Source organism: Mustela nigripes, chromosome 8, assembly GCF_022355385.1.
Source record: "Mustela nigripes isolate SB6536 chromosome 8, MUSNIG.SB6536, whole genome shotgun sequence".
Classification (NCBI taxonomy): domain Eukaryota; kingdom Metazoa; phylum Chordata; class Mammalia; order Carnivora; family Mustelidae; genus Mustela; species Mustela nigripes.
The window spans coordinates 18,548,226-18,559,298 of record NC_081564.1 but is presented as its reverse complement, the minus strand read 5'-3'; the positions used below and the strand labels follow the sequence as shown (position 1 = coordinate 18,559,298).

At 52.2% G+C, this 11,073-nt stretch overlaps 1 protein-coding gene across 1 annotated transcript; it reads right to left on the bottom strand.

Moving 5' to 3' along the window:
• Positions 1-3,565: 3,565 nt before the first annotated feature.
• CRYBB2 (crystallin beta B2) lies at positions 3,566-10,816 on the bottom strand. Its single transcript, XM_059409962.1, has 5 exons — positions 10,763-10,816; positions 7,926-8,044; positions 6,600-6,732; positions 5,424-5,566; positions 3,566-3,734 (listed from the first exon to the last, which is right to left on the bottom strand). Exons 1-5 carry the CDS (start codon positions 10,814-10,816, stop codon positions 3,566-3,568), a joined length of 618 nt encoding a protein of 205 aa, XP_059265945.1.
• Between the last annotated feature and the right edge of the window lie 257 nt (positions 10,817-11,073).

The window sequence follows — 11,073 nt, the reverse complement described above, 5'->3', positions numbered from 1 at the left end:
AATAGAGAAAGGAAGGAGATCCTGATTCTCAACTCTGTCTTCTTTAATGGGGTGTGTGTGTGTAACTTCCTGCAAGAACAGGTTTAGTCGTAAACTGTTAGTGAACGTCATTTGCTTATTTTAAAGAAAGATGCAGAAAGGCAAACTATTTGCAGAAATACAAACCCCTAGAAACCTGGTTCTCATCTTGGCCTTGCATCAGTGAAACACAGATCCCTGGTCCGTGGGGATGAGGCAAAGAGCAAAGAAAAAAGAGGTAGAGGGAAGAAGCAAGTGAGAAATGAACAAAAGGTGGGGCAGAGAGAATTCAGAGGAAAAGGAGGAAAAGGAAGAGGAAGGAGGCAACAGAGGGAGTGGACAGGAGAGGAAGAGTGAGGCGGGAGAAGAGAACAGAGAAGGGGACGGAAGATGACGGGAGTGAATGAGCAAATTGGTGAGTGAACGTCCTGAAGGCGCTTCTGTCCTTGTGCACCCAAAGAACTCCTACTCATCCTACAAAACCCAGCTTAAAAACCTTCTCCCAGGAGCCCTCCCTGTCGGCCCCACATGATATCACAGCCTCCCCTTCGCACTTGTCACACTGTGTTCATTTACCGACTCCCTGCTCTGTGGCTGGTACTGCCATGTCACACATGGCATCTCGCTGAATCCTCACGGCAGCCTTATGAATGGACACTAGCGTCTCTCTCCTCTCGGGGGAAACTGAAGCGCAGAGCATCTACGCTAAGCCATACGTCTGAGTGCAGGATGAGGCTTGTTTTCTGCTTCCAGTGACAGTGGGTGAGATAGTGATTTGAAAACATCTTCCTCATGCAAAGAACGGTGCTGAGTCTGTGTCCCCTCCCAGCAAGCTTTGGGGAGGAGAGCTGCAGAATAAAACAGGACCATAAGGCCTGTCGCTTCTCTGTCACTGTCCAGTGAGACCTCGTTCTCTGGAGCCTTGGTTTCCCCCACTGTCCCGGGAGAGGCTCTGGGGCCCCTCCCCGCTCTGGCAGCCGCTGTGACTGACAGAGCTCCGTTCCAATCACGGTCCGAGCAGGGGACCCTCCAGGGCGAGCAACCCTGAGGCTGGCTCTCTTCTGCCACCTGGTGGCTAAAAGTGGGATTGCGCCTAGGGGGATGGCTCCCCGGACAGACCTGAGTGGAGGCAGAGGGATCCATGCTTCGAGGTGGTGTAGGGGTGGGGAGAGGTACCCACAGAGCACAGCGCCCCCTTGACGGAGACAGGGAGGGATTGGAAAGGAAGCAGGAGACAGAAATAAACAGAGAGGAACACAAAGAGAGACAGAAAGAGGCGGTGATAGCAGCAAAGACATAGATAGGTCCCCAGAGAGACAAAAGGAAGTAGAAAGAAAGAGAGGAAAAGAGAGAGAGGGAAACATAAAGAAAACGAGAAACAATCAAAGCAACCTATGGGAGGAGCGACCCCAACTGGCCATCCTGTCTGGCCTTGTTCTTTCACTGGGGAGGGCAAGGGGCTCATAGAGTGTCCCACCGACGGTCGTGTGGACCCCTGCTGTCTGTTCCACCTTGTCAAAGCTCATTCCCAGCATCTCCTTTCCCTTGACAGAGTGCGTTTTGTAAAGATGGCCACCGTAAAATATCTCTTCCCATACACGGACCTTCTTCTCAGTGACTGGTGGGGACTCGTCTCCTCCCCTCCAGCCTGGGTCCACCTATATGACCCCCTTTCAATAGGGTATGGAGGAAGTGATGTTGTATGGCTTCTGAGGCTAAGTCTTAATGCCATGAAACTTCCACATTTCTCTTGGGACACTTACTCTTATAACCCAGCTACTATGCTGTGGGGAGGTCAGGCGGCTGTGTGGAGTGTCCACATTGGGGGGTGTCTGATCTGAGAGCCATAGTTGAGGTCCCAGCCAACAGCCAGCACCAACACCCAGCCATGGGACTCACCCCCAGTCTTTGAGCTACCTTAGATGACTCCATTTGGAGCAGAGATGAGCTGTCCCTACCAGGTCCTGGCCAAATGACACATGTGAGCAAAACAAATGATTGCTGTAACTTTACCACTAAGTTTTGGGTGGGTTGGTATGCAGGAATAGATAAGTGGAAATCCTGTCGGTGCTACCCACACACATCATGACAATGATCATCACCATGCAATCTCCCAGGACTTTGTGCTAAGCCAACCTTTAAAGTTTTCATGCCCTGAGTTGCCCCCTATGCCTAGAACATGGGACCACGTTCTTCCCCTTGCCAAGATTGTTCTCCCCATGATTTGCCTGGAAGATGCCAACGCTTCTTCCAACACCGCCACTTCCTTGGGAGGTCTGGTGCCCCAAGCAGTACACCTGCCTTCTCTTGGTGTTCTTGGCCCTTTCCTCTTGCCATCACTGTATTAGTGTCCTAGGGATGCCATCACAAAGTGTCCCAAATGGAGTGGCTTAAGCAACAGTACTTTATTCTCTCACAATGCTGTAAGCTGGCAGTTCAAGGTCAAGGTGTCAGCAGGGTTGGCTCTCCATGAGCATATATACAATCCAGTATGAGACAGAGGTGGCCTTGCTCCACAGAGGGGGAAATGGACTTCTCAAGAAATGGTTCCAGGACAACAGGAGCCCGAAGGGAGCAAAAACCAGCTCCAGAAAGACTGAGAATTTACATGTGATGTTAGACGACATCAAAAGTGAAAACCACTACATCCAAAGATACTGAATCTAAAGTGAAAAGAAGTTGCCCTCTGGGAGTAGATATTTGCACTACAGATAACGAGCAAATGATGACCAGTTTTCTGGAGAATGTCTGAATTATCTTATTTCATCTCCATTGAAACCAGATAAAGGAGGAACTGTTTTTTTCCCCAAGTACAAAGATGGGGGCCCTGAGAAGCAAAATGACTTGTCTGAGGCCAGATCTTTGGCCAGGACTCCGGAACAGCCATTGGAACCCAGGCCTACCGCGATGCTAAGTGATCAAGCCCACCAAGTAATGAAAGAGGGAGCACGGAACACAAAGGCAGAGAAGTGTGACTAGGGATGGGTTGGGATTGCAGGGCTGTTGGCTCCTCTGGCAGATCTAAGAAAACTGGCGTTCAAGGGGATTACACCCTAATGTGGGAATGGCAGGCAGCAGGTATATTTTTAAGGGCTGAAGCATCCGTCACGTGCCCCCGCAAGTGGTGGTTCTCAGCAACCATGGAAAAGGGAGCTAGGAAGTCAGCCCAGCCAGCCCCTCACAGGGCATAGACGGTTGTAAAGCAGACAAAGAAACAGAAGCTCAGAGAGGTTGGACAGTATGCCTAAGGTCACACAGCCAAGAGCCTCAGTAAGGACTCTGCTGTCCTGCCCCAGCCCAGACACTCTCTGGTTCTCTCGGTCTGTTTCCGTCTCTGTCTCTGTCTCTGTCTCTGTCTCTCTCTCACACACACACACACACACATACACACACACATATGCACGCACGTAATACCCGATCCGGTTCCCATTGGAGATAAAAGGCAATGCAACACAAATTGCAAGTCACACTTTATTCACTCGCCAGGAGGTCTGGGAGGGATCCTGGGCAGCAGACCAAGCCCCTGGGAAGGAGGGAAAGGCAGGCACTAGTTGGAGGGGTGGAAGGCGCCCCGTTGGTGCCACTGCATGTCGCGAATGCGGCGCACGGACTGCACCTGGGGGTGGGGAGCCCCAAAGTCACCGCTGTCCTTGTAGTCTCCCTTCTCCAGCAGGTACTGGAGCCCGCGATAGCCAGGGTACTGGTAGCCAACCCACCTGTAGGCCAGAGAGGAGGAGGGGACGTGGAGGACAGAGGAGAAGCAGAAGAAGAGGGAGAGAGGGATAGAGAGCATCTTTAAGCCGCTGGGAAGAGGGGAGCTCCCAGTCATTTCTCACTTCCTGATTGTTGAGCAGGAACACCACCCTTCCAGCATCCTGCCCCTGCTTTCTTCCTTCTCTTGATGGGGAGCTCACTACCTCTTGAAGCAACTTTCGACTGAAAGCCTGATGCTGGGATCAGAGGAAGGGGAGATCTCAAGCCCACTGAAGCCTAGAATAAGACAGGTCTCCCAACTGCCTCTGTCCACCCTCATCCCATCCCCATGCCTGGCTGCAAGGCCAAAGGAGAGGAAGCTAAGTCCCAGGAGCCCTCGGTAATCCCTTTGTCATTTGAAGCCATCACAATCTAAGGGTGGTCCTTCACTCTTTGGAGCACCTAATGAGAGTTACAATTTCTTCCCCTCAAAATGATACAAAGTCTTGGCCAACAAGGACCTGCCTGGCCAACCCCTGTGTGCACCTGCAGCTCTATATCTTGGTCTTGTGTCCTATATCTCTGTGCACTAGCCAGTCTAGAGTTCGTAGAGTCCCTCAGACTCATCAGGCTCCCCTGACCACAGGACCTTTGCCCATGTTGTTTTCTCTCTGGAATGACCTTCTTTCCTCTCTTTACACCTGCACTTCCTACTCTTTCTTGGGATCTAAGTTCAAGAGTCTCTGCTTCAGGGAGGAAGTCCAGATTTGTGGCAGATTCTTAAATTATTAACGTTTGACCCCAGCTAGGCTGTTATCTCTACAAAGCAGAAGGCAGCCCTCTTTGATCTACCTTGACACACTGAGCACCAAATGTGATGCCTGTCACATGATGGGGCTCAACCAATTGGACAATGAATGAAGAAATAAATGAAGAGGACCATGAACACAGAACTTGGCACACAATTTTAGGAATCTGATGAACCCCAGAAAGCCAATATATATTGGCCAACCAGCTCTCTGGAGGGCAAAAGAGTCTTGGTTTTTAAAGATGTTCCAATTTCAGTGGTATAAATACTCCCACTATGGCTGATTTTGACCTACCAAAGTTTCAACAACCAGCTCACAAAAATTCTGAAAATTGAGGAATGTGCTTTCGTGAGCTGGTATGAACAGGCTGCAGCAAGCCACTACCCATAGCCCATCTGTGGACCTGCAGAGAATCGAAGTTTGGCACAAGGAGAAATTCCCCATAGGTGATGGCCAGAGTTTATGTATCAAGGAACTTTAATTCAATGGGAAATGACACCTCCTGTTTCTAAACTCAGGGACCCATGCAGTAAAGAAGCAGCGTGGGCTGGACTTCCTGCCTCTCACAGCAGTGTTAAGATCACTCAACTCATCCTTTCCCTTCCGGTCCCCCCTCTGACTCATCTGCGCCCCACTAATGTTCACTGTCTTGCTCTTGGGAACTGAGGTTAAGACCATGCTTTCTCTCCTCCAGAAGTAGGGTATTGCCCAAAGGGAAGATCTAGATGGGACCATTGGGGCCAAAAGCCACATACAAGCTCATGATTTCCATGCCCATTTTCCAGAGGGAAGACTGAGGTCGCTGGTATACAAGATCAGCAGGGTACAGGGCAGAGTGGGACTCAGGATCTCAGCAGTCTGGGCTCCTATGGCAGGGGTAGCAGGGGCTGGGTCTCCACTCACGTGCCACTCTGCACCCGCACTGATGACACCTTTTCCTGGTATCCATGGGCATGGAAACTGGGCACATCATCATCTATAATTTCCATCTTCTTTCCTGTGAAGTTGGGGTTCTCATAGAGGATGATCTTGTGCTCTTGGCTGTCCTATGGATAGAGATCAGAGAAAGTGAGTGCAGGAGATGAGTCCAGGGTGAGCCTTCCCACCTGTCTGGATGCCACAGCATGGGGATCAGCACAATCCCGCTATAGACTTCTTGTCCCATACCCCTACTACCTAAGTGTCTATACCAACAGCAGTTAAACACCAGCCATTTGTTGGGGTCCCACTGGGCTGTCTTCATGTTGCACTCAAGAGTCTATACTTTAAGGCACATTCAATTCTGATAGGTCTTTTTCCCTCAGCTCTCTTAAAAAAAAAAAAAAAAAAAAAATGGCAGCCATGATCTACACACAGACACAGGCTGGTGGGGCCCGAAGCAGGCAGTTCGGGTATTTTGGCTTTCCTTCCTTGCCACACCTTTTCCCATCCTCCAGTTCCTGTAACAGTTTTCTTAGTCATCCCCTTTAATCCTTGAAAGACTCTCATGCTATCCAGCCGTTAAGAAAACCAAGACTTAGAGAGGTAAAGCCGCTTGCCCACGGTCACACAGCTGGGAGCGCCAGAGTCAACATAGGAAACCAGGTCCATGGGATACTAGGTCCAAAGTTCTCCAATCTTCCCTCAAGCTCTGGGGAGAGTTAGCCTGCCTCCAGGAGGCTTGGGAGTGGACCTGAGCACTGCCGGGCCCTTGGCCCTCCCTAAGAGTTCACATTCTAGTAAGAATCAGGATCAGAGAAGCACCAGAAGGTCCCACCAACATGAGTTATGAACACGAACTAACCTACCTTTTCCTCCACACCCAATCCCAGAATATCTTTTCACATTTGGGATGGCTACTGTTTATTAAGCAATTGCTCTGTGATGGGTTCTAACCTCAGGCAGAAGATCTGAGTATCTCCATTTTGCAGATGGGGAAACTGAGGCCCAGGGAAATGAACGACTTATGCTAGGTGACACAGGAAGTGCGCCCCACCCATCAGAAAGCTCCCAGTGCTGGAGGTGAAGTCTCCATCCTGGTCCGTAGAGCCCTGGCTCCAAGGTGGCAAAGAGAGGAGGCAACGAGAAGAGGCGCCTCACCACTTTGATGGGCCTTAGGGAGCTGAGGGAGTCCGTCCTCCGGCTGCTGGTCCATGAGTCCCAGCGGGGATACTCGCCCTTCTCGAACACAAACTGCTCACCCTTGCAGTTGGCTTGTTCGTAGCCCACCCAGCTGCAGTGAGACAGAAGGAAGGCAGGTCAGGCCAGCTCCAGCTTCCTTGAGTGACTCGAGCCCCCTGGGGCTAGCACCTGCCCCGCTCCCCCGTCAAAATCCAGACGCTGCCAAGCCAAGAGCAGAATCACCTCAGTCATCCAGAACTCAATTCTGAACCATCAATAATCCTTACTAAAAATATAAAAAATTCTATTTCTAAAAAAAAAAAAGTAGAGAGGTGTCAATTCCATTTGAGAAATCCTTCCATCCAAATGTTAACATAAAAAGGCAACTGAGAATCAGATACAGTGTTTAAATGGTCAAAACTTCACTTGTCTGGGAAGACGTTCTCCTACCAGACGTTCTCATACCAGATGCTCTGAGTATGTTGAATAATGGAGGCCTGAGCAGGCCCTTCCTTTGGCTGTGTTCTGCAAACCCGCAGACTGACTTAAGGGAAATCATTGCACTCTGCAAAATTCCCTGAGAACCTTGAGCTGTGGGATGGGTCACCCAGGACCCCCAACCTTCACAGGATCCCTGACCTCTTGGGAGGGGCTCACAGGGGCCACCCCCAATTCCTGAGGCTCTTGCAAAGACGGAGTGGTCAGGGAACTAAAAAGATGGACCCCTGTGGGCTGCACTGAGCTATGTGATACAATTAGGGCAGAGTCACATCTTACCAGCCACCTTGCCTTCTCTCCAGGGTCAGGGACCCAAGGCTGCTAGCCCCCAAATGTGCCAGTGAATCTGCTGAGATCCAATAAGGCTGGGATCAGGGAAGGGGACAGTGAATACAGAGCTGGGACATCCGACTTTAAACCTCACAGGAGAGGGACGACACTCCCAGAGCCAGAGATTGGCAACTCTAGAAACCTCCATGAGAGTCACTTTGTCCATCTCCCTGCCTCGAGGAAGTGGCTGGCCTTGGGGTCATGCTTTTCCCACCTTTGGAAGCCGAGACTCAGAGAAGGAAGTAGCTGGTCCAGTGTCACACATCATGAAATTGGTGGAGTTTAGATTTGAACCCAGCTCTACCTGACTCCAAAGCACAAGTCATCTCCAGAGGCTGCCAGCCACCAAATTGCACAGTCCAGGGGGCACAATAAAGGCAGATTTCCCCAGCTCCACAGCCCAGTTGCCTCACCCTGGTGGCCCCCAATGAGGTGAGCCCTCCCTGCCCGCGCACCCTCCCAACCCCTGGTACATACGGTCCAGCCTGCACCAGGACAGAGCCTGCCTTCTCCACGCCAGTCTCCTTCAGGTTGGGGCAGGGCCCGCTGAGCTCATGCGAGTGGCCCTGGAAATTCTCCTGCTCAAAGATGATGATCTGTAGCAGGAGGAGAGTGTCAGACCTGTCACCATGGGGAGGAGGGAAGCAGGGCATTGGGGATGGGGAGGGGGCTCCAAGAGCCTCTGGGGATGCTGCCTGGCTCCTCTCTCAGGAGTCACAGACCCAAAAGGGAGTCAGACAGCCCCGGCTCAGCCAGTCCCCAGCTGTGAGACCTTGAGCCAGGACTTTGCCTCACTGAACCTCAGTTGCTCCATCTGTGAAATGGGAAATGACAGAACCTACCTGATGGGGTTGCTGGAAGGATTCAAAGAGTCACAGTTCGCACACAGTGTTTGCTCTGTGTGTGGGAGGCAGACTCCTGGGAATTAAGGGATATCTTACAGAGCCCTCGGGCCTATGTGGCAGAGTTGAAGTTGGAGTCCAAATTTATCTGATGCCATTTCCATTGGGGCAGCCCTTTGCAAACTAACGTGCACACAAAGCCTCTGGGGTCTTGAGGAAATGTGGTTTCTGAGACAGCCCATCCCAGGGTGCAGCCCCAGAGGCTGAATTTCTCACGAACTCGCTGGTGAGGTAGGACTTCTCTTGCTTCTGCTAGAGCCAGTCCACCACCCTACACATCTATCTCACCCCTGGCTCTGCAGGGCCCCTTCTGACCAGCCCCCAGAATGCTTCTTAAAGGGGCTTCCCTCCCTTTGCCTCACCTGGCACTCTCAGCAGCCCAGAGAAAGGGACAGTGGGATCCCCATCAAGGAGGTGGAAGGGGCCCCCAAGAATGTTAACTTGGAGGCCAGCCCCCACCTTCCATGATTGCAGAGCCCATTTGGGAGCGGGGGCTCTGTGGCCGCACTTCCCCAGGGAGCTGCCCCTGGGGGAAGAGCAGAGCTCAGGGCAGAGGGCTCCCAGAGGGAATGGCTGCACAATCTACACGGTCAGCACTGGCTGGGTAAACACATCCCTCTCTCCCAGGCTGGGGATTAACGAGATAAAGCCAGGACCAGGAGGCCCCGTGGGGCTCTGAGACAAATTCCATGGGCTCAGTCCAGCCTTTGAGGTCACTGACTTGACTGCAGGAGGGTCAGGGGACCTGGGCTCTGTTGTCACCTTATTGCATCCGACACAACCTTGGGAAGCAACTTGGTTGGTTCGAGCCTCAGGGGCCCATCTGTAGTTTGGGGGAATCACGCCTCTTTTGCAGGGTTCTGGGAGACTCAAGAACTGGGATGCTAGGGGCTGGTTGGTGACGACCCTGGCCTGGATACGAGGGCTTGCAGCGGGGAGGAGGACAAGGAAGCTCAGCTTCTCCTTGTATCCACAAGGCCTCAGGGAGCCCAGAAGCTCAGTGTTATTATTACTGCTATTGTTTGTGGGGCTTACCACACGGGGACTCACATTTTACACAATATCTAATCTTCTCATGTCTGTGAAATGTGCTCGACCAGTCCAAACGAGGATGTACTCTCACGGAAGAGACACATCAGATCTTGCAGATTTAGAATAGGAAGGAAATAATCGAAAATCACTTTCTCATAAGGATTCTATTGATTCTCCATGAGGCTCTAGTGGGTTTAATGAATGAGAATACGAGAATTAATTTCCATTTCTTTGTCCTTGTTTATCACGGCGGCTAGGACATGTTAAATCGCATATGTGGCTGGCTTTCTGTGTCTAGGGGACAGAGGGGGTCTGAACATGACACAGCGGCCTTTGTACTGGTTCTCAGACTCACATGGCTCACGCCCACCTCTGGGCCTTTGCACTCGCCGCACCCTCCATCTGGAATGTTCTCCCCTACCCTCACCTGGCGTACAGGGCTATTGACCTGGATCTCTGCTCTCATGCCACCTCCCTCAGAGAGGCCTCCCTGATCACCTCTGCTAACACCACGTTCTTCATTCATCCCAACTCTGCACCCTTTTCCCTGTTTCATGTTTCCTGAAACACTTCCCACTCCTTGAAGTCCTAGATTTGTTTGTTTGCTGTGTGTCTTTCCTCCTGACAGTAAGAATGGGGTTAGTGGGTGGAGGGACTGCATCTGCTCAAGCTTTCCCGGGCTGTGGAAGGACAGTGCCCAAGCCAGGGCCCTGAAGCAGAGGGCCACAGGACGGAGCCAGGCAGAGGTGGCCAGGTGGATGGTTGCTGGTAGAAGCTTGGGTACAGATTGGGTATGATGAGCCCCGACCATTGGGCTAGGATCTACCACCCTTCCCCTGCCCCTGGGGTCGTAGGAGGGCAGGGCCGACAAGGAAGCAAAATGATAGCCAGTTGTTACGTGGACACACCACACTCCAGGGTGATCTGGTTTCCTTTGTCTCATACACCACGCGCTGTGAATCCAGTTCTCCCCGTCTTACAAAGAAGGGAACTGAGGCTCAGAGAGTTCGAGTGACTGTCCCAGGACACACAGCAGGTCAGGAATCCCAGATGGCTCCTGTCCGCAAGCCCCCTCTCACACTGGACTGTGAGTCTGCCCCAGCTCTGGGGAACCTCCGTGGGCATTGGGGTACAGGGTAAGGCAGGGACACTGAAGTCACCAACGCTGGAGACCAGTGTCAGGAATCTTGGTGTGCCAGTTGTGGGCTGGGCAGGGGCCTGCAGAATCAGTGTCCTACCCTGGACGCAAGTTGGGGAGACTGAAGCCCAGAGAGGGGAGCTTCAGGAAGAAAGATGCCAACTTGGCTTTCCAGAAGGAAAACTGAGGCTGGAAGAGGCATTCTGCTTGCCCGCCCTGCCCTCTCCCACCATGGTACCGACCTTGGGGTTGAGGGGCTGTTGTTTGCCCGCTTGGGTCTGGTGGTCTGAGGCCATCGTGGGTGGTCCTGTGGAGGAATGACCTGGAAGAGATGGGGGAAGCGGTGTGAGGACCTCTCTGGGCCCCCGGCTTTCTCACGTGGGGGCCCCTGGGCCGCTCTGCTCCAGCCCTAGAGCCTGGTTGATCACCCTGGTCTCCGGTGGTCCCAGAGCAGCGGGGTCCGAGAGAAGCAGTCTGAAATTCCATCCTTAGCTTCATTTCTTTGTGTCCAGGCCAGTTCCAGAGGGGAAAATGAGGTCCGCTAAAGAAGTGG

What these genes read in the sequence shown, in the direction of transcription:
- CRYBB2 (XM_059409962.1), bottom strand. Translation starts at nt 10,816, where the DNA reads ATGGCCTCAGACCACCAGACCCAAGCGGGCAAACAACAGCCCCTCAAC. An exon ending in GTCCTGGTGCAGGCTGGACC is followed by an intron (nt 6,733 to 7,925) that starts GTATGTACCAGG and finishes GTCTCACTGCAG; the next exon opens with CTGGGTGGGCTACGAACAAG. An exon ending in CCCTAAGGCCCATCAAAGTG is followed by an intron (nt 5,567 to 6,599) that starts GTGAGGCGCCTC and finishes CTCTATCCATAG; the next exon opens with GACAGCCAAGAGCACAAGAT.